At 35.9% G+C, this 23,942-nt stretch overlaps 1 protein-coding gene across 1 annotated transcript; it reads right to left on the bottom strand.

Annotated features, from left to right (window-relative positions):
* Window positions 1-6,687: 6,687 nt before the first annotated feature.
* Window positions 6,688-7,281, bottom strand: LOC126022139 (olfactory receptor 6C2-like). The gene has a single exon (XM_049782987.1). The coding sequence runs from the start codon at window positions 7,279-7,281 to the stop codon at window positions 6,688-6,690; it is 594 nt and encodes a 197-aa protein (XP_049638944.1).
* Between the last annotated feature and the right edge of the window lie 16,661 nt (window positions 7,282-23,942).

A 23,942-nucleotide genomic window follows, 5' to 3' on the forward strand; every position in this document is an offset into this window, starting at 1 on the left:
TCCAGTTTTTGGAGGAATCTCCATATTGCTTTCAATAAAGGTTGAACTAGATGGCATTCCCACCAGCAGTGGATAAGAGTTCCTTTCTCTCCACATCCCCGCCAACACTGCTTGATCTCATTTTTTGTGATGTGTGCCAATCTCTGGGGTGTGAGGTGGCACCTCATAGTTGTTTTGATTTGCATCTCCCTGATGATTAGTGATGTGGAACATTTTTTCTTGTGTCTTTTGGTCATTTGTATTTCTTCTTTGTCAAAGTGTCTGTCCACTTCTTCTCCCCATTTTTTGATGGGATTAGATGTTTTTTTCTTGTAAAGTTCTGTCAGTGCCTTATATATATTAGATATTAGCCCCTGATCTGATGGGTATAGAGTGAATAGTTTCTCCCACTCAGTGGGGGGTTCTTGTATCCTGGGTGCTATTTCTTTTGAGATGCAGAAGCTTCTCAGTTTAATATATTCCTATATGTTAATTTCTGCTTTCACTTGCTTGGAGAGTGCAGTTTCCTCCTTGAAGATGCCTTTAGTCTCATTGTCCTGGAGTGTTTTACCTATGTGTTGTTCTATATATCTTATGTTTCGGATCTGATATCGAGGTCTTTTATCCATTTGGATTTAAGCTTCATACATGATGTTAGCTGGGGGTCTAAGTTCAATTTTTTTGCAAGTGGCTATCCAGTTGTGCCAACACCACTTGTTGAAGAGGCTTTCCCTGCTCCATTTAGGATTTCTTGCTCCTTTATCAAAAATTAGGTGATTGTATGTCTGGGGAACATTTTCTGAGTATTCAAGCCTATTCCACTGATTTGAGGCCTGTCCTTATTCCAATACCATGCTGTTTTGATAAATATTGCTTTGTACTAAAGTTTAAAGTTGGGGAAAGTAATTCCTCCCATATTCTTTTTCCCAATGATTGCTTTAGCTATTGTAGGGTGTTTATTATTCCATATGAATTTCAAAAGTGCCTGATCCACTTCTTTGAAGAATGTCATGGGTATCTTTAGAGGGATTGCATTAAATCTGTACAATGCTTTGGGGAGTATTGCCATTTTAATGATGATAATCCTGCCAATCCATGAGCAGGGTGTACGTTTCCATTTCCGTGTGTCCTCTCTTATTTCTTGGAGCAGAGTTTTATAGTTTTTTTGTATACGTCCTTCACATTTTTAGTCAAGTTGATTGCAAGATATTTGAGTTTGTGTGGCACTATTGTGAATGGGGTTGTTTTCTTAATGTCCATTTCTTCCTTATTACTATTGGTGTATAGAAAGGCCATTGATTTTTGTGCATTAATTTTGTAGCCTGCCACCTTGCTATATGAGTCTATTGTTTCTAGAAGCTTTTTGGTAGAGTCTTTAGGATTTTCTAAGTAGAGTATCATATCATCTGTAAACAATGCGAGCTTGACTTCTTCCTTTTCTATCTGATATATTTTTCTTGCCTAATCGCTATAGCAAGTACTTCCAGTGTTATGTTGAATAGGAGTGGTGAGAGAGGACAGCCTTTTGTCTTGTGCCAGAATTTAGAAGAAAGGCTTTCAGTTTTTCTCCATTGAGGATAATATTTGCCTCTGGCTTGTGGTAGATGGCCTTAACTATATTGAGAAAGGTTCCTTCCATTCCCATCTTGCTGAGAGTTTTGATCAAGAATGGTGTTGGACCTTATCAAATGCTTTCTCTGCGTCTATTTATATGATCATGTGATTTTTATATTTCTTGTTGTTGATGTTGTGCATTATGTTTATAGATTTACGAATGTTAAACTAGCCTTGCATTCCTGGAATGAAACCTACTCGATCGTAGTGGATGATCTTCTTAATGAGACATTGAATCCTATTTGCCAGGATGTTGTTGAGGATCTTTGCAACTGTATTCTTCAGCGATATTGGTCTGTTATTTTCTTTTTTGGTAGCATCTCTGTATATTTTAGGTATCAAGGTGATGTTGGCTTCATAAAAGCTATTTGAAAGTTTTCTTGTTTTTTCAATTTAATGGAAGAGTCTTGCCAGGATTGGTAGTAGTTCCTCTTGAAAGATTTGAAAGAATTCATTAGTAAATCAATCTGGGCCTGGGATTTTGTTTTTGGGCAGACATTTGATTACTGTCTTAATTTCCTCAGTAGTAATGGGTGTGTTTAGATATGCCATATCCTCTTCATTCAACCTTGGAATATTATAAGAGTCCAAGAATTTATCCATTTATTCCAGATTTTCATTTTTAGAGGCATAGAGTTTCTCAAAGTAGTTTTTTATTACCCTTTGAATCTCTACTATATCAGTAGTGATCTCCCCTTTATTATTCCTAATATGAGTTATCAAGTTTCTCTCTCTTTCTTTCTTTGTTAATTTTGCCAGTGGTCTATTAATCTTGTTTATTTTTTCAAAGAACCAACTTCTGCTTTCATTGATCTTTTGGATTGTTTTTTGGGTTTCCACTTCATAGATTTCTGCTCTCAGCTTTGTTATATCCTTCTGCCTCCCTATTTTTGGGTCCTTTTGTTGAGCACTTTCTAATTCTATGAGCTGCATCATTAAGCTATTTAGGTATGCCCCTTCTTTCCTGATGCATGCTTGCAAAGCTATAAATTTTCCTCTCAGTACTGCTTTTGCTGTGTCCCATAGGTTCTGATAGTTTGTGTCTCCATTGTCATTTGTTTTCAGGAAGGTTTTGATTTCCTCTTTGATTTCATCTCGGACCCACTGGTTATTCAGTATTAGGCTGTTTAACTTCCAGTTATTAAAGTCTTTTTTCTGTGTCCCTTTGTAGTTCATATATAATTTCAGGGCTTTGTGGTCAGCATAGGTAGCCTGCAAAATTTATATCCTCTTGATATTATTGAGGTATGTTTTATGTGCTAGCATGTAGTCTATCCTGGAGAATGTCCCATGTACATTAGAGAAAAAAGTGTATCCAGGCTTCTGGGGGTGGAATGTCCTGTATATATCTACTAGGCCTCTTTCTTCCATTTCTCTGTTCAGGTCTAGTATATTCTTGTTGAGTTTCAGTCTAGTTGACCTGTCAAGTGTTGACAATACCATGTTGAGGTCTCCCACAATTATTGTATTGTTATTGATATTATTTTTCAGATTTGTCAACAGTTGTATTAAATATTTTGCTGGCCCCTTATTCGGTGCATATATATTTAGAAGAGTGATTTCTTCCTGCTGTATGCATCCCTAATACAAAATGTCTATCTTTGTCCCTTACAACTTTCCTAAGTATAAAGTTTGCATTATCTGATATTAGTATGGCCACTCCAGCTTTTTTTATGGGTGTTGTTTGCTTGGATGATTTTCCTCCAGCCTTTTATTTTTAGTCTGTTTGTTCTGACTATTCAGATGCGTTTCTTGTAGGCAGCAAAGGTTGGATTGAGTTTTTTGATCCATTTAGCCACTCTGTGTCTATTAACTGGTGCATTTATTCCATTGACATTGAGAGAAAGTATTGTCCTGGGAGTTAGTGCCATCTTTATATCGAAGTTTGGTGTGTCTGTTGGTCAGTCTTGTCTTAAAATAGGCCATTCAGTTTTTCTTTTAAGAATGGTTTTGAGGGCCCGGAGAGATAGCACAGCGGTGTTTGCCTTGCAAGCAGCCGATCCAGGACCAAAGGTGGTTGGTTCGAATCCCGGTGTCCCGTATGGTCCCCCGTGCCTGCCAGGAGCAATTTCTGAGCAGACAGCCAGGAGTAACCCCTGAGCAATGCCGGGTGTGGCCCAAAAAAAAAAAAAAAAAAAGAATGGTTTTGAGTCTGTGAATTTTCCTAGATGTTTTTTGTCGGTGAAACCATGTATTGTTCCTTCAAACCTGAAAGTGAGTTTTTCTGGGTGCAGTATTCTAGGCAAAGCATTTATTTCATTGAGTTTTGTCACTGTGTCCCACCACTGCCTTCTGGCCTTGAGTGTTTCCGGTGACAGGTCTGCAGTAAATCTCAAGGATGTCCCCTTAAATGTAATTTTTTTTTCAATCTTGCTGCTTTCAGAATTGTCTCTATCTGTGGGATTTATCATTGTGACTAGGATGTGTCTTGGGGTATTATTGCTCTGGTCTCTTTTAGTTGGTACTCTTTGGGCATGCAGGATTTGATCGCATGTATTCATTAGCTCTGGTAGTTTCTCTTTAATGATATTCTTGACGGTTGATTCTTCCTGGAGATTTTCTTTCTGGGTCTCTGGGACTCCAATGATTCTTAAGTTGTTTCTGTTGAGTTATCATAGACTTCTATTTTCATCTGTTCCCATTCTTTGAGTAAATTTTCCATTGTTTGTTCATTTGCTTTGAGGCTTTTTTCCAATCTCTTCTGCTGTATGGAATTATTATTCATCTTATCTTCCAGTGTACTAATTCTATCCTCAGCTGCTGTTAACCCGTGGGAAAGCTCAACCATGTTTTTTTTCAATTCATCTATTGAGTTTTTCAGACCTGTTATTTGACCTGAAATTTCAGTTTGGAGTTTTCTCATATCATCATATTCTCTTGATTCTTATTATTGTTTTCTTTGAGTTCTTTGAACATCTTCCATATTGTGTCTCTAAACTCCTTATCTGAGAGACTGACTAGTTGGTTGGTCATGTTCAAGTCATTAGAGTTGCCATCTTTATTCTCTATGTCTGGTGCTGGCCTGCATTTTTTCCGCATTGTCACACTTGTATTGTGGGTTTTTCTATGTGTTGTGGTTGTATTCATTGGCTAAATGATGTGCACTGTGTCACGAAGCGAAGCAGAGCGGCCATACTCCTCTGGCTCCTCCCTTTCTGTGCCTGTCGACTTACCTTCACGGAAGGCTCACTGGAAGGCAGGCCGTCTGCACATGAGCCACACACAGGATGAAATTAGGCGAAAATGCAGCACAGCACAGAAGAGAGGCAGATATGGGTGCTGGCATCTGAGATCCAGCAGAGTTCAGTGGCTCCTCCCTTTCTGGGTGTGTCGACTCACCTCCACAGAAGGCTCACAGGAAGGCAGGCCGTCTGCATATGAGCTACACACAGGATGAAATCAAACCGAAAATCAAATATGCTTACTTCTATGACTCACTATAAATTTCCATTGAGTAAGTAGAAATAATGAAGAGTTCTAGTGACAAGGAAAATAAACTTATTTTTGTAATTATTATTTTGTCAAAATATGTTTAGAGTTTTCTGCAATATTATAATATTGCTTAATTATATAATTTGTATTAAAAAACATAAATATGGTATAACTAAAAGTCCATTACAGATTTTTAAACAAAGAATAATTTTCATAGTTCAGTCAGTAGATTGTAATGTAGATTTACATAAATTGATCACAAACATTTTTCAGTTGTTTCTACAAAACATTGTAGATGATGCTCAAGACAACTTAAGATACAATGGATAAATTTGCATTAAATAGAAGGAGAAAACAAGTTACACTGATGAATAAACATAAGTTTTTAAAATTAAAATGCAAAAAAGGTAAAAAGAGAAAAGGTAATAAAATTAAAAGTTAAACTAGTAGATATAAAGTGATTTAAAAAGAAAACAGAGCCTCCACAAAAGTATGGACCATTAAACCAAAAGACATACATAACCGGAAGATGATCACTGGAATATCCTTGGGTTTCCTGGCCATAGCATAAAATATCACTTGACATATACTTATTTCTATTTAGAGAAATATTTCATATGCATATTTCATATCATTCATATGCAATTACATATGAAACAATAGTCTATGTGAATGTTAATTAAAAAAGGGGGGGAAAGCAGTAGGGCAAGGAGTAAGGTGTTCGCCTTGTATGCAGCTGACCCAAACTGATGTTAATTTGATCCCCCAGCTTCCCATATGATTCTCTCAAGCCAGGAACGATTTCTGAGCTCAAAGGCAGGAGTAACATCTGAGTGTCACTGGGTGTGGCCTTCCCAAAAATCAATAAAGAAAACATTTGGGGCCAGAGTAGTAGCACAGCGGTAGGGCATTTGCCTTGTTTTGGCTGACCTTGGATGAAAGTGGGTTCAATCCCCAGCATCCCATATGTTCCCTGAGCCAGGAACAATTTCTGAGCACAAATTCAGAAGTAACCCCTGAGCACCACCGGGTGTGGTCTAAAACACAAAACAAAGGAACAAAAAACAACATATGATAGAAATTTTAGTAATAAGTTTATTTCTAAATCATTTTAGCTAAAAGTGTTGTCATATACCTGTCATATAAATACATATTATAATGTATATATAATGTCATAATATAATATATACATATGCATTGGATTTGCTTGTTACCTTTTGCTTATTTAATGTACATTTATGTACACAGAGAATTAGATTGCAGATATAAGAGACATAAATAGTAATTTGCAAAGTTGAATGAACATTCATTTAAAAGACATGTTATTGATTCTTAAAAGAATTTTCCTATAAATCTTTTTCCCATTAATTTCAAATAAGTGAGACTATGTATCTAATGTAAGCACATCATAGATGGGAAAGATGAGGCAGAGACTTGAGATTATTGCAGACTTAATTTAATATGCTCTTCTTAATTTGACATTAGTACCTTAGTCTTGAGGATAATTTTATTTCTGGGAAGCACACTGAAATGATTAGGGCATTGTTGCTATCTGAGTCTCAGATTTCAATTCTAACTCTAATCATGAATTCTAATCTAATCATTCAAAACTAAAATTTTCACTTTCATCAGTTACATGCAAGGAGAGTGTTTAACTCTGTACTACCTATGAGGTCCCAAAGGTAGTAACTTTTTTAACAGGTCATTTAAAGCTGATTTTACTTGTTTGTTCCTCAATGTATAAATAAATGGGTTTAACATGGGGGAAATGGAAGTAGCTAATAGTGTTACTGCCTTATTACTGGACATTTCATCTTTTGCAGAAGGTTTAATATATATGAAGATACAGCAACCATAAGTTATGGAAACCACAATAATGTGCGAGGAACAAGTAGAAAATGCTCTTTTCTTTTCTTGGGCAGAGGGGAAGCCAAGGATTGTACGAATTATACTTCCATAGGACCAAAACACAAATGAGAGAGTCACTAGTAGGATAAATGCAGAACAGTAAGGAGCCATCTCCTCGATGAGGCTTGTATCAGTACATGATGCTTTTAGGATAGGTTTGGAATCACAGGCAAAGTGGTCAAGTTCGAACTCACAGAACTCCAATGTCAGTACAAAGCCAAGTGGTGGAACTATGAGAAAAAGTGTAAGTATCCAACAACCAGAGATGAGTCTTCTGCAGATTGCTTGACTCATGATAGTCGTGTAATGAAGAGGTTTGCAGATGGCTACATAACGATCATAGGACATAGCAGTCAGAAGAAAAAATTCTACTATTCCAAATAAATATGAGAAAAATAGTTGACATATACAAGAGTTATAAGATATGGTTCTATCACCTGTTGCTAAACTGTACAAGAATCTAGGAATACAAGATGAAGTGAATGAGATTTCTAAGAAAGAAAAATTTTGCAAGAAGTAGTACATGGCAGTTTGAAGTCTTGAATTCACAAATGTGAGAATGATGATGGTCAGGTTTCCAACAACACTCAACATGTAAGTGATAAGTAGAAAAATAAAAATTAAAGCATGCAGTTTTGGATCATCTGTCAATCCTAGGAGAATAAATGTGGTTATTGTGGTGTGATTTCTCATTTCTGGCTTGTATCTTCTTGATCTCTGCTTAAAATAAATGAGATAATAATAAGAAAGTTGTTTTGACTTGAATTTTGCATATAGAGTTCAATTTTGTGAACATTGTCTGATTTGATGTCTAGTTTTGAGTCCTGTATAATTGGTATAGTTTAATGACACTCCATGACTTAAAAAATTAGACTTAAAATTAGTTAATATTAAACCGATATAAATACTTATATGGGACTCATAAACATGCATTGTATAAATGTTTATTTTTAATATTATTCAAAATTACTTTGGAAGGCCAGAGAGATGTTACACAGTTACTTGTCCTGTCTTCTGTTTGGCAAACTTATTTTTTCCTCTCAGTACCATATGCATTTCTTTAGGTCCCACCGGTAGAAATCTCTCAGTTTTAATCATCTACATGAAGATAATTTTGAAGGTAATTATAATTTATTGTCATGTTTCTTTAATTGATTGATGTATAATATAGAATTTAAAATGTTTTTCCTCTATAAAGCATCTATTTGATGAAGGATATTTAAAAAATTTTTTTTGTTTTTTTTTGGGGGGGCCACACCCGGCGATGCTCATCGGTTACTCCTGGCTGTCTGCTCAGAAATAGCTCCTGGCAGGCACAGGGAACCACATGGGACACTGGGATTCGAACTAACCACCTTTGGTTCTGTATCAGCTGCTTGCAAGGCAAAGGCTGCTATGCTATCTCTCCAGGCCCAAAATTTTATTTCTCTTCCACACTTAAATGCAAGAGATTGAGTTGTGAAGTTTGCCAATTTCCTTCATGGGTTCACGTTAACACGTGTTTTGAGATTTTTTATGTACAATTATTTCAATCTGAATAGTGATAGATAAGCTTTTTTGTAATTTTCATTCATACAATTTCTGAAGCATCTCTGCCATGTTCCAAAAGCCTCAAATATCTTGAAATTAATATGACAAAGAAAGTAAATATTTAGCAAAAATTATAATTAATTTCAGAAAGATATATTAGAGGAAGTAAGAAAATAAAACAGCCCTGGCACATGAAATAAAAAGAACAAAAACCTAAAAATGACAATTTTCTCCAAGAGATTTTTACATTAATTTGGAATTAATGGATTCTTTGGGGCCCTCCATCCTCAGAAAGCCGAATAAACATTCTACTCAATTGCACACGAATATTCTCTAGAATAGATAAAAATTTAGTACTGTAGTCTACCTTATGAAAATTTACAAATATTCATATCAGCAAGCCTATCAGACTACAATGACACAGAAATAGAGATTGATTATAAAAAAATGTGGGGCTAGAGCAATAGCACATTTGTAGGGTGTTTGCTGCACTCACTAGACCTAGAATCTACCCAGGTTAGATACCTGACATCTTGTATTGTATCCTGATACTGCAATATCTTAGTGTAGAGCCAATGGAAAGCCCTGAGTGCAGTCATGTGTGGCCCCAAATCAAACAAGCACAATTAATTAAATTAAAAGATGTGGAAATCTCTTAACATCTGGAAACTGAATAATATTCTGCTTAATAACAGATAGATCAAAGATAAAGTTGAGGAAGAAATAGAGATTCCTGAGGGTTAATGATAATGGAAAGCAAAAGTTACCAAAATTTATGAGACACAGAAAAAGCAGTAATTGGGGGGAAATTCCTAGCAATATAGACCTCTTCAAAAATAGAAAAAAAAATAGAAAATCAATAACCTGAATGTACATCTTAATCATCTGTAAAATCAACCAATAAGAAAGCAACCCAAACAAATGTACAAGAAAATAAGTAAAAAATTAAAGCAGAAATAAATTATATTAAAAAGCAAGAAAACAAAATAGTGTTAATAAAACCAGGAACTTGTTTTTTATATAAAAAATAAGATAGACAAACCATTGCAAAGACTCACATGGAAAAAATATTAGGTATGCAGATAAATTGTAACCAAAGTGGAGAAATTACAACAGAAGCCAAGGACATCTGAGATATATCATGAGAGTTTATCATGAACAGCAATGAGAACCTAAAAGACAAAGACAAATTTCTGTAAACATATAATCTTCCAAAACAAAATAAGACAGAAGTAAATAGCATAAACAGCCAATAACAAGCAAGGGGATTGAAATAGTAATGAAGAATAAAAGTCCAGGTAAATTTTATCAAGCCTTCAGAGAAGAAATACTACCATTGAGATTTAAACTATTCCAAACTATAAAAGAGAATTGAAACATCCCTTATATTTTCTATGAAGTTAACACTATACTGATTGTCAAAGCTGTCAGATTCCAACAAGAAAGAAAACTATAGACCAATTTCAATGATGAATATAGGTGCAGAACTCCTATAAAGAGTCATAGTAAACAGACTCAAACAGCAAATCCAAATATTTTACATCCTGATCAAGTGTTTTTCATTCCAGGATTCAAAATGATTCAATATATATAAATCAACTAATATCAGACACCATATAAATAAAAGGATATAGTTAAAACATATGATCAAGAGCAGGTTGTCCTACCTAATCACCTAATGGTTGAATGAAATCAGAAGACGTATCATTCTTTAATCTGTGCATAAACTAAGATTGCTAACTACAGAAGACTGACTTTGACAACCCTAATTGTGCAGAAATTATCCTGAGACCAATAAGAAAGACCCTAGCCTAGGCTTAGGCCTATGATTTGTACAATAACCAAGATCTCTATTCCAGAGGTTTGACTTTGACAACTACAACAGAGCAGATCCTCTGGAAACACAATGAAGAACTCTATTCTAGGCCCGTCCTAGGATCTATCCGAAAACTAAGACCACCAATTACAGAAGATTGAATACAACAACAACTATGGAACAGAACTGCTAGAACCCTAAAGAAAGATGCTGTCCAAGGCTTCATCCTATGACTTGTGAAAATACCAAGATCTTTAGTTAGAGGACTTATACTATCAGCCACAACTGAGCAGAAAGTTTCCTGAAACCAAAAAAATTCCTTGGGCTGTGTAAAGGAGTGTGTTTAGAGCCTGTAGTTATTTCCATGACAGTATGCTTCAAGCAGGGAAAAACACTGGATCTTTTAGGCCAAGGAACTTCCCTTTCTAATTTCTCAAATATTTATTATACCTATGCAAAAAAAAAAATACAAAACCAAAATGAACAAACAAAACCTAGCCACAACAGCCCACCTTCCTTTTCTCTTTTCTTGTATTTGTTGCTGTGGTGCTTTTTGGTACTTGCTGGTTTTGGTCTTTTGTTTAATTTTTGTTTCAATTTGTGTTTTGACTACTTGGTTATTGGTTTTTATTTTTGTTTTATTTGTAGCTTTGTTTTCTTCTTTGTTTTTTGCCTTTTTTGTGATTATTTTCTTCTTTTTTCCTCTTTTTTCTTTATAAATTGATAGTTATAACCACTAGATACACTCCTCCTTTTTTTTTGTTTGTCAGTTTTGTTTTTATATTTTGTTTTTTCTTTTTTCACCTTTTTTTAAAAACAGAACCACATAACTGAATCATCTTGTTCTATGTCATAAATTGAGGGGGAAAATTGATAGTTCCAGAATCAAACAATCATATTAACATCGAATAGAAATAAAAAATGATCAGATTTAAACAACAAACCCAAAGTCAACAACAACAGATTTGATACCCAATCTCCAACAAGCTATACACAGAGAGGCAGTTATACCAGTGGTTCTCAAATAGTGGGGCACCCCTCCAGGGGGCACTAGGCTCCTTAAAGGGGGGTGCGTTTGACTTCGGAAAACACTGTCATAACAAGTTAAGCCCTGTGAAAAATCAGCCTAAATTATTTTATATACTTATTTTTGCAGGCTAAAGTTTTTTTTTTTTTTAATAAAGATACTATTAAGAGATGCGAGCAGGGCACGAATAATGTTTTCTTCTTTCTAGGGGGGCATGACAGAAAATAATTGAGAAGCAAAGTACTGTGTTATACTAACAGTCCAGGGGTCAAAGGAGGGGGATGCTGGGAATAGTGTTGGAGGGATGACAACATAGGTGGTGGGAATACCCCTGATTCAAATGTCACTATGTATTTTAAATATTACTGTGAAAGACTTGTAACTCACATTGATCACAATAAAAATGATTTACAAATAAACAAATCAAAAGAATATGATCATGCCAATCAAAACAGAGAAAACATTTGACAAGTTTTAACACACATTCGTGATTAAAATCCTCAGCAAAATAGGTCCTGAAGAAATCTTCCTCAAGATTTCAATACAAAGAATATATACATTATTATTTTTAATGGTGGAAAATGGAAGGCATTCAGGTACAAGGCATGAATGTTTATTGTCTGCACTCTTATCCAATGCATAATAGTTATTCTAGCAATAGCTATCAGTCAAGAGAAAGAAATCAAAGGAAAAATTAGAAAAGATGAAGTCAAACTACCTTCTATTTGCATATGACACACTGGTATAAATTGTAGACTCTAAAGATTCCACAAAAATTCTTCTAGAAACAATACATCAGCATAGCAAAGTGGCTGGCTACAAAGTCAATACACAAAATTGGTTGCATTCCTTTATACAAAAAATCATTTCGAGTAGAAAGAGTTCAGAGTCTATACCATTTAAAGTAGTGCCAACACCCATTCAGTAATTAGGAATAAACTTGTAAAAGAGATGATAAATGTAAACAATGAGAACACCAAAACACTTGAGGGAAACTTAAGAGACCTAGAGTGATGAAAAAAATTCCATGCTTATATATCTGAAGAATCAATGTTAACAAAATGACAATCTGGGGACAGATAGATAGCATAGCGGTAAAGTGTTTGCTTTGCACATAGCAGATTCAGGATAGACCGTGATTTGTATCTTGGTATCTCATATGGCCCCCAGGCCAGGAGTAATTTTTGAGCACAGAACCAGGAGTAACTCCTGAGCGCTGTACGGTGTGACCCAAAAATAAAAGTAAAAACAAGACCATATTACCTAAATGACTATATAGTTTCAATGCAATCCCTATCCAAATTCTGACAATATTTGTCAAGAACTGAGAAGAGTAAGTTCTACAGTGTGTGTAATTATAAAATAAAAACAACAACAACAACAACAAAACAGATAGCTAAACTGAAAAGGGAAATCAGCCCCCCCCCCACCAACCTTGGTGGGTGCCCTGCCCCTTAAGGAAGTCGTCACTGCCTCGGCCCCACCTCTACCCCTACCTCACGAATCATTGGTGTTATCGTAGCGGAAGTCCAGCCCTCAAGGACTCTTCTTCCCCTCCCACTTCCCATCCTATATAAGGGGGTAACGAGGGACCCACGAGGTCTTTGATTCTGGTGGGAATTCATAGACCCTGACCATTCATAATGGTCAGTATTAAAAGCACTTTTTAAAGCATCTGCTGGAACTCATACGCCTCTTCATTTCTTTGCGCCGGGCAGCTAAAATTAGGACTTCCGGACCTTTCATTTTGGCGAGCCACCAGGAGTCCTCACTCATTCTGCCCGGCACAAAGCTATGAAAAGGTGTCTGGTGAGTTCTGATGTGTGTATGTGTGTGTGTGAGCACGCTTTGCTTCGTGTCTGTCTTAGTCTGAGATTATGTTGTATTCTGTGTCCAGTGGGAAGCTAGCTTTGTGGTGGTTTGGCAAATGTTATGAGCTCTTTGCTCGATGTGGAAACCGAGTAGAAGCAGACTTTGTTTCATAGGGGGGTTAAAGTCCCCCCGGGTGACTAAGGAATCTTCCACCTGATGCGTTTCCAGGTGTGTGTGGTTCCCCATCTGATGCGTATACCAGATGGGCAAGAGGTTGACGAACTTTGGCTGCTTAGGTCACGACCCTGGTGGTACCCCAGGGGTTTAGTAAGAGCAGCTGGAAGACGTTCCGAGCTGCTGAAGAGGTTGTCTGTCTGTGATTTTTGGAGCTCAAGAACTTGGTCATTGGCATAGTTGTCTGTCTAGGATTTATTGTGGAATGCAGAGATTACTTGAACGCATTTTGCTTGGTTATTTGTGGCGCCACGCTGTCTGTTTGTCTGTCTGTTTCTTGTCTGTGTGTTCTATGTTTTTTTTTTTGGTCTGACCACGGGACGCAAGCCCGACCCCCTCTCAAGGGCCGACCCCTGGGGAAAGGGGCCGACCGCCGGTGAGCCCGCGTCTCCCTCGCCCGTCAGTCGTCCCAGCAGCGAAACGCGCAACCCCCGCTGCCCGCGGCGCGGCGAGAGGGCGCCCGAAACCCGCCTAACCCGCTCCCCACCCAACCAGGAAGCTGGCGCATGCAAGGTCCACACTAGGGACTTGGCGGGGGGGTGTTGGAAATTGCAAATCCCAGATTTCTCAAATGGCCATCGGGAATAAATTTTCCTGGAGAATTTCTGAACTTTGCAATTCCCCAACTATCCTGCCATGCGTTCAGGCCAAAAAGAGCAACTGGCCGTTTTTTTTTCTAGCCGAAAAAAAAAAAAAAATGCTTTTTAACTCACCACGTGGTGAAGAAATTCACCACGCCCCAGGGCAAACTATTGTCCTCCCAGCTCCACCTGGCTGAGGAATGTAGGTCATTTACATATCAAAGAAAAATCTAGCAAATGGTTTGGAAGTCAAAAAAAAAAATTTTTTTTAAGCATTTAAATTTCTAACTTAAAGGTTTCTTAAAAAAATTAATAAGAAAATGTTGCAAATTACTGTTGTTATTTTTGTTTGTTTTTCGGTGCACGTGAAAATTTTTAGCAGCGAAACCACTGCAAAAAAATGAGTGGTGAAGCTTAAAAAAAAAAAAAGGGGGGGAGAAAAAAGAAAGGAGCCGAATGGTAGGGCGTTTGCCTTGCATGCAGAAAAAAAAGTGGTGTAAAAAAAAATTAAAAATGTGTAATAAAAATGTGTATAATCAATCTAAATAATTATTAATATGTCTCTAGGTTAAAAAAAATGTAAATGTTTTTAAGCATGTTCTACCAAAAGTAGTAAGTATTCATTCTTTCTGGTTTTCAACATTAATTTGTGTAACGTAAATTCCTGGTGTTTTCTGTTTAGAAAACTAAGTGAATTTCTATATTTAGAATTAAGCATAATTAAAATATTATTTTGCAATTTTTCATTATATGTTACCAAGAACATTAATATTTGTATCACAGGAGGTTTTATAAAATTGGTCATGGTTTTATTTAAAAATGTATAAAATGTTTCGTTGCAAAAAAAAAAAATTCTAAAATTATCTAAGTAATTTAAGTAATATTTGCTTTTTCTCTTCTCCCAGAACCTTTTAGTACCATTTATGTCATGGCATCATGTTGCTTTGCACAGAATACAAGCAAATGGCTTTTCTCTCTGCATGGGGAGTAGTCCTCATGCAAACAGAAAATCAAAAAAAATTAGTAAGGGAACCCCAAAGCCCTCTTTCAGAGGAATAATTGGAGTTGAGGCGGTGTGACAAGCAGGCACCGGCGAGAAACTGAAATAAATGGCCTGAGTAAGGAAATTGAAGATTTTCCTAGAAGATTATCACAGCCTGTGGGCCCTGCTCTCTCCCTCAAGCTCAGAAGAGAATTCGAGGTCAGTCTCTTCCAAACCTGGAGAGGAGTGGAACAGACAAGTCACCTCTAAAAATTCCTGCAGAGGGTGAGATGCCCAGCCAGAAGAACCTCATGCTGAACCGACCAACTCATCAGCCAAACCTGAGTGACTGTGAAAAACCTGCAGTGTCCACAACCTATCCTCAAAAAAAAGCTCTGTAAGTAATGGGGGTGCCCCAGATGGAGATTTCTCCAACAGTGCTGTATATGTGCAAAGAAAAAAGCCAAGTTATTCAAATACCGGGTAAGGTACAAGGTAAAGGTGGAGAGAAAAACCATTTTTGGTAGCTAATTAAAATTCTAGTGGGCCTAACTTAAAACCCACTTCTTTAAAGTAACTCATGTAAAAATGCTCTTACTAGTTGTATTAAACCAAATCATAAATTGCAAATGCAAATGTTAGTCTAACTGAAGTAACTCAAAACTGTTTATTCATAATGCTATTATGCTTTGTTTTCTGTTAATTAATTTGTGCTATCATTACAGACAATAAGAACAGCTATGCCATTCAAGTTGTGCTATTTACTGCTCCAAGGCCTGAGTGGGTTAAGTAATATTCCCCTGTATAATTAATCTAATCCTTTTCAGGTGTTAAAACTGTAAAAGTAAACCAGTTAACTGCTCCTTTAGGGAAATATGAGATTTCACCCTATCTAGAGATTGAAACTGCAGTCCCCTGTCAGCCTGAAGTAGCTACAGAAGATTGATCTTCGACCACGTTCCCTCTAATAACTTCTAGGGTAATGAAATCTCTAAAGCAAAATGGTCATCAAAGAAAAAAAAACTATAAGGGGAAAATAAAGGCCGCAGAAATTAATAAGCCAAGTTAACTACTAAGAATAACATTATGCCTATCTATCCCAGAGGTTAAAGCAGGTAGCAAAAATTATGCTTCTCTTGGTAATGTTAAAAAGTAAAACAGTCATTAATAAAAATAAAATTTCTTCATCTCTGTCTAACCCAGTGCAGGAAAGGCAACTGGAGTTTAGGGCTCTCTACCCCAACAGCTGTTTAAGTTGCAAAAATGAAGAAAAGAAAGCAGAAACCTCCTTATTTTCGTTGTGGAATTCACAGCCTATGTGAGAAGAACTGCTGTCAAGGTGAACTGCATGCTTCCTGGGTTCACGCCTTCCATCTAAAACCTGAAAAGTGAAGCACACTGAGAATCCTCTCAAGATACGGGTCCGGCGGGCACACTTCAGCCCTAATGCACTCACTAACTCTGAAAATGCTCTCCCTGGCACTTGCTAAGGAAGGGCTCGAACTGCTTACCTCCGGTCCTCTACTTCCAATGTGTGTGTTTGGGGGAGCCGGAATGGGTGTGTAAAGCAAAACCTCAGCCTTTAACTCCCTCTTGGGGGTGGGGGGAATTGGCCTCTGGCTGTCCCTGTCTCACTAGGTAATCTAACCTTTGCTTCTTCTAGCTGTACTTATGTCAAAAGGTAATCCCGTTTAGCTTTAAATCTTCTGTTTGCTATTCATAACAGCACCAAATCTGTAAACCTGGGTCAGGTAGAAGGTACTCAGTGCTCAAAAGTCCTGCCTGATCCCTCTAGCCCAGGGTATTTACCTCCGAAACGGATATAAATATGTGGTAAAAATTTGGCTTATGCATCCCAGCATTAGTGCTCCCCAACATTAACATCATCCCAGGAACAGAGCCCATCCCTCTGCCTAGCATACATTTCTTAGGCACTCCTAGGTCTGAGCACTCTACTGGTAGGGCTCAGAAGTTGCAGGAAAATTGGTAACTGGAAAAGCAAAACTAGCAGGGCTAAACAAAAATAACAAACTCTCACAAAAGTTAATTTCAAATGTGTAAAACAAAATCAAGCACCATCAAGAGTAGCTGGCCAAGATACAAAGCTATTAAATGGTCCCTTATGGTCTTTATGGCATGGAATTCTCCCCTATCTAATACTCCTACTGGGGCCCCTCCTAAGCCTTTTTACTTCTGGTAGCCATTGGCCCATGCAGGGTTAGCTCATGCAAATAATTATGACCAGTAATATCAGAAAGTAAAGGCCCCAAAATCACATTGGCTTCTAGGATTAGAAGCCTCCAGTACAAGAAGTGGGGATTGAAAAGGGAAATCAGCCCCCCCCCCACCAACCTTGGTGGGTGCCCTGCCCCTTAAGGAAGTCGTCACTGCCTCGGCCCCACCTCTACCCCTACCTCACGAATCATTGGTGTTATCGTAGCGGAAGTCCAGCCCTCAAGGACTCTTCTTCCCCTCCCACTTCCCATCCTATATAAGGGGGTAACGAGGAACCCACGAGGTCTTTGATTCTGGTGGGAATTCATAGACCCTGACCATTCATAATGGTCAGTATTAAAAGCACTTTTTAAAGCATCTGCTGGAACTCATACGCCTCTTCATTTCTTTGCGCCGGGCAGCTAAAATTAGGACTTCCGGACCTTTCAAAACCATACTAAAAACAGAAACTAGGAGACATATCATTACCTAACTTGTAACTGTAATACAAAGTCAATGTGATCAAGACAAATATGAAAATTTAACAAACACAAACTTTCAGACCAATTTGTCAGAATAGAATATCCAATAACACCTCCCCAAGTGTATGGTTAATTAATCTTTGGCAAAGAAACCAAGAAACAAAATGCAATAGAATTCCTTTTAAAAAGTGTTGGAACAATTGAATAATCACCTGTAACTGAAGATAACTTTATTTTAAAAAAGTTACGTTATTTAAGCACAATGGTTAAAAACATGTTTGTAATTGGGCTTCAGCCGTAAAATGCACACCACCCTCACCAATCCACCATTGTCTCCCCATTTCCTGTCACTTTTTTAATTGAACTGAGATGTTTTAGCCCAGGCAAGAGCATGTCCAAGAATGAAAAAGTACTGTTCATGTGCAAAAATGAAAATAGCTTCAGACTGTGGGCGGCATTTAGTCTAAAAGACATTTTAACCTAAAATGAGGTTAGTAACCCCAGATAAATGAATGAGATGGCTGTTCTTATTTGGTCTTTAATAAGAAAATTTTTCTAGTCAAAGTATCATACCACAATACATAAAAACCCAGCAACACACTACAAAGGTTGCAATGAGAAAACAGTGCAGAATAGCACCACTCCTAGTGAGTGAATACGGTAGTTCTGAAGCATTAACTAATATCAGTAACCTATATTGCCTCTCTGATGAGGACTTCAGAGAGTAAATGTTTGAGTATCCAAAGTACTCAAAAAAAAAAAAAAAAACCATAGAAGAGACAAACCATAAGATCTCATGAGGATCTGAGAGCAGAAATGAAAAAATCCTAACAAAAATCTAAGGCATTGATAACTGTGTATTTGAAATGAAAACATTGGAAAATCTCACCAGCAAAGATAGCTGTTGAAGAAAGAATAATGAGCTGGAAGATGAGCTGCATTTGATCACTTTTCAACAGAAGAAATTGGAAAAGAGTCAAAGCCAATGAAAATAATATGGAAAATATTCCCAAATATGTGAAGATACAGAACCTTCGAGATAACTTTAATAGGAACAATATAAGCATCGTTAGGTTCCCAGAAGACTAAGAAGAAAGCCCCCATGAAGAAGCAATGGTCAGTTATCATAGCTGAGAAATTCCCAGAGCTGAAGAATTCTTGGACTGACATTCTCAATGCCCTAAGATGACCAGCTAAAAGGAAAACAAATAAAAGCACCTAAAGGTATATTCTTGTCACAATAGTGATAACTGGAGATAGAGATAAAATACTGAAAGCAGCTAGCTCAACAATGGAAATTACATACAAAGAAGCAAATGCAAGTTATAGAGCAGATATATCACAAGTAACACTCTAGGCCTGAAGGCAGTAGTGTAATATAATACAAAAACAGTTAAATGAATTTCTCACCAAGAATTCTTCACCCAGCCAGACTTTCATTCAGGTAACAAGGAAGATATCACAGGATCATGGTAAAACAACAGCTCAGAAAATTCAGACTTAATGCAATGCTTGAAGTACTGAAGGATCAACTTTAAAGAAGACAAATCCCACAAACTCAAAAAACTTCTACAAAAAAGAAGAGAAAATTCCATGACAATCATCTCCCTCAAAGTCAATGGACTAAATGCAGCAACTAAGAGACTCAGAGTGGCAAAAATATGTGTTATGTATATCATACATTATATACACAAACATACAGGCATATTTATACAGTTCTATATTTTTTCCTGGGCCATGCATAGGCAGAAAAACTTAAAACAACTGATAATAGATTTGAAGAAAGATATTAATAGCAACACAATAGTATTGATAGGCATAAATACCTCTCTGTACCTCCTGATAGATGAACAAAGTTAAAATTCAATAAGGATTGATTGCTGTGAAGTACAAATTACAACATAGAGATTATTGTAAATATATGTATACATATGAAGATACATATGTGCATAATTATACATGCATAGTATAATATATGAATACATAATAATATAATATTCATATATATTACTAAATTAATATAATATATGAGTATATGACATGTATATTATATTTTATATAATTACCATACAATTAATAATAATAAACAGTGATTAATCTTGATGAATAAGCAAAAGTAAAGTGTTTTATTAAAATATTTCATAATTCTACCTATAACTACCTCTGATGGTGAAGAGCTGTTACTGGGAAGACAGAGAAAGACTTAGTTGGACACGTAATATTCCTGGCTCCTTAAGTTGGTCTTATGCCAGAATACTTCAGGGGACAAGTAAAAAAAAAAAATTTCAGGGAAGAGGTGCCCCTGTTTTTAGGCCAAAGGTTTTTCCTTCCAATTTATTCCATCTTTTGTTGTGCCTATGCAAACAACTCCCCCACACCCATCTTTATTGTAGCATAAATCCTATCTTTAAAAAATACGGGGGGGTTAGGGCCGAAGTGGTGGCTCTAGTGGTAGGGAATTTGCCTTGCACGAGGCTAACCTAGGACAGACAGTGGTTCGTTCTCTAGGGGGCCCATATGGTCCCACAAGCCAGGGGCAATTTCTGAGCGTTATAGACAAGTGTAACCCCTGAGTGTCACCTGGTGTGTCCCAAAAGCCAAAATTAAAAGAGGGGGATACATACTAAAACTTCTTCTATTGTATTAACTAATTTATTGATGATACAATAATTTCCACGAATATAACTGCTAATGATTCCTTCCTCTTTTTCCAATTCTTTTTTTAGATCTTCTATTTTCTTTCTATTTTTAAATAAGTTCACTTTCTGTCATCAAAAAACATATGTATTATGATCAGTTATGTCAACTATTGATACATTTTCTTTAAAAAATAAATTAAAAAGAAAAATAACTAACAAAATATTTCATAATTCTTATTTAAACATAAATTAAAGATCAATTCATATTCCACACCTTAAACAAAACTCAGTCTAAAGTGGATCAAATGCATTGAATCCAAAATATACTCTGAGGAAAAATAGACAAACATTCCAAACCTAGAACTCAAAGTTGTGTTTAATGAGAGTCTCCCAATTGCTAGGACTATAGAGTCAAATCTAAATAAATAAAACTAAAAACTAAATTTTTCTGCATGCCACTTAAAAAATGAACTAAAATTAAAAGTCAGCCATATTATTGGGAGAAAATATATTCAGTCAACACATCAGACACAGGCTTGATATCTAAAATATATGAAATACTCACAAAGGTTTATCCCACACAATCTAAAAACTTCATTAAAATATAAAGAAGAAATGAATAAAACCTCATTTTGAAATATCAACAGATGGCCACCAGGCACAAGCAATAATACTCATCATAAGCTATAATTAGAGAAATCCAAACCAAGACAAAATAATATATAATCTGATAATTTGAGATTGGCACATAAAAAAGCCATAACATTTTTCAAAGAAGTGAATCAAAGATGTCTGAAATTCATTTGGAAATATAACACCAATGAATAGCTAAAACACCCCTTAGAAAAAAGAAGATGGGGGGCATCACTTTCCTAAAATTTAAATTGTACTACACAACAATAGTCTTTAAAACAGTACAATATTGGAATAAAGACAGACCCTCATATCAATGGAATAGACTTGAATTTTCAGAAAATGTTTCCCAGACACACAATTAACCAATTTTTGATAAAGGGGAAAGATATGCATTATAAAGTAAGGAAAGCCTCTTCAACAAGTGGTGTTAGAACACCCGGTCAGTCACATGCAAAAAAAGAGAACTTGGACTATCATCTAACACTATTCTCCAAGGTCAAATCCAAATGGCTTAAATACTTTGATATAAGACCTGGAACCATAAGGTATATAGAAGAACACATTGGTAAAACACTCCATGATATTGAGACTAACGGCATCTTGAAGGAGAAAACATCAATGTCCAAAAAAGTGGAAACACTAAAAAACAAATGGGATTATATTAAGTTAAGAAGCTCTGCAACTCAAAGAAAATAGTAACTCAGTTACAAAGGCCACCCAGAATGGGAGAGACTATTCACCTAATAGCCATCAGATAAAGAACTAATATCTAAGATAAACAAAGGAACTTACAGAACTTAAGAAAAATCTAACCCCATCAAAAAGTGGGGAGAAATGAACACATTCTTCCTCAAAAAAGAAATACAAATGGCCAAAAGGCACATGAAAAAATGCTATACATCACTAACCATCAAGAAAATGTAAATCAAAACAAAGAGGTATCATCTCATGCCACAAATACTGGCACACATCACAAAGAGCAAGAATAATCATTGCTGTCAGAATGTGGGGAGAATTGAAATCTTGATCACTGCTAGTGAGAATGCTGTCTAGACCAGTCTTTATGGAATACAACATGGAGATCCCTCAAAACTGGAAATTGAGCTCCTAGATTATCCAGCTATTCCACTCTGAGGGATATACCCTAAGAACATAAAAACACAATACAAAAAATGCCTCTGCACACCTATATTCATTGCAGCTTTATTTACAATAGCCAGAATCTGGAAATAATCCAGATGTCTGAAAAGAGTTGAGTGTCTAAAGAAACTGTGGAACATATACATAATGAAATATTATGCAGTTGTCATAAAAAATGAAATCATGAAATTTTCCTATACATGCATGCACATGAAAACTGTTATGCTGAGTGAAATAGTCAGAGAGAGTTAGACATAGAAGTCTCAACATTTTGTGGTATTTAAGAAAAATTAATGACAGTATTCTAATAATACCTCGAGACACTAGAGATGAGGGCTGGAATTTTCAGAGCATGATAAGAAGTTTACCACAAAGTGTGGTGAGTTTAGTTAGAGAAATAACTACACTGACAACTATCATGACAATGGTATAGATGAAAAGGAACAGTAAAGGGGAAATAGGGGTTAGTGGCTTTAGTTGTACTTATGTGGGAAAGTGGAATAACTATAAATCTAAAGCACAGAGTCAATGACTGTGTAGCTATCATATCTACACTACAAGCACCAAGCTTTGTAAAGCATGTTTCAAAGTAGCAGGCAGGGCTTAGGACATGGGATGATCTAGTATGGAAACATGGATGATGGGATTTGACATGGTTGCTATTGGTGTTGAAATATTTTATGCCTATTTGATTGAGACACAACAATCTACATCATGCTTCTTTAGCTAAATTAAATATTTAGCAACAAAATAACAAAAAATTTTCCATATCACTCCTGAGCATTAACTTCAAGAACTTAATAGCATTAACCTGAAAATAGATATCTCTGTGTTCATTACAGCAACATACATGAAAAGCAACATCAGAAAACAAAAGTAAAAAAATGAGCAAAATCAAAAAACAACATACTTAGCAAAAGTAAATAAAGTGTTGTATATAGACACAATGGAATGCCATTCACCTGTGTATAAAGGTAAAATTTTGCAGTTTGCTGTACCTTGATGGAATTGAAAGATGTCATGTTAACTGAGATGGATTAACATGTTAAAGATAAATAATATGACTTTACACACATGCAGATAAACAGCAATTAGATCATCTGAACTGCAAATTGTAAATGATCAGTAAAACAGAATATGAGCATGCTAAAAAAGGAGGGAGAAAGAATGAATTAGGATAGTAGCATGATAATATTTTATCACTGGAGTGAAGAGTGCCAGCCAGAATTTGTGAAAGGACTTCATACTAGAAATCATGGTCACACAATAAAATTATTTAATAAAATATCATTAAAATTAACTTTTTAGTAATTATGATAATCCTAATAAAATAATAAAGTTAGAGTGAAATATATTACTTTAGTCAATACACTTAATTATCTTATATGTGGCATTGATTTAAGAAGCTAATGCATTTCAAGTATAATTTTACCACCTTATAATTTTTGTTATCATTCATTATTTCTCACTATAATTTATGATTTCTTCTTTTTATTGTCATATATTATTTATTCATTTTAATTGCACCATTTATGTTACTCTGGAAAACGAAATCACTAACTTCATTCTTGCTTCACTCAATTTTTTTTGTTTCCTTGGTTTGTTTGTGTTTCTGGCCATACCTTCATATGATCAATGAATACTTATACCTCAGAACTCAGGATTCACTTCTGATATGCTCTATCAGAGTTCAAAGCTAGTCCTGGTGAAAGATTTCTGGGTCAGCATGTTGAAAACAAGGTTCCAATTATAGCTTTCTCTCAAGTTCAAAATAATTCTTTTTCATTATTAAAGAGTAAGTTCGTGGTTCCACAAATAGTTTCTATATTACAGATTTATTTTATTTTCAAAATATATTATTTTCCCTATATCTTTCCTTTTACCTTTGAAACTATTTTCCCCTTAGTAATCTCAAT

This window comes from Suncus etruscus, chromosome 11 (assembly GCF_024139225.1).
Source record: "Suncus etruscus isolate mSunEtr1 chromosome 11, mSunEtr1.pri.cur, whole genome shotgun sequence".
Classification (NCBI taxonomy): domain Eukaryota; kingdom Metazoa; phylum Chordata; class Mammalia; order Eulipotyphla; family Soricidae; genus Suncus; species Suncus etruscus.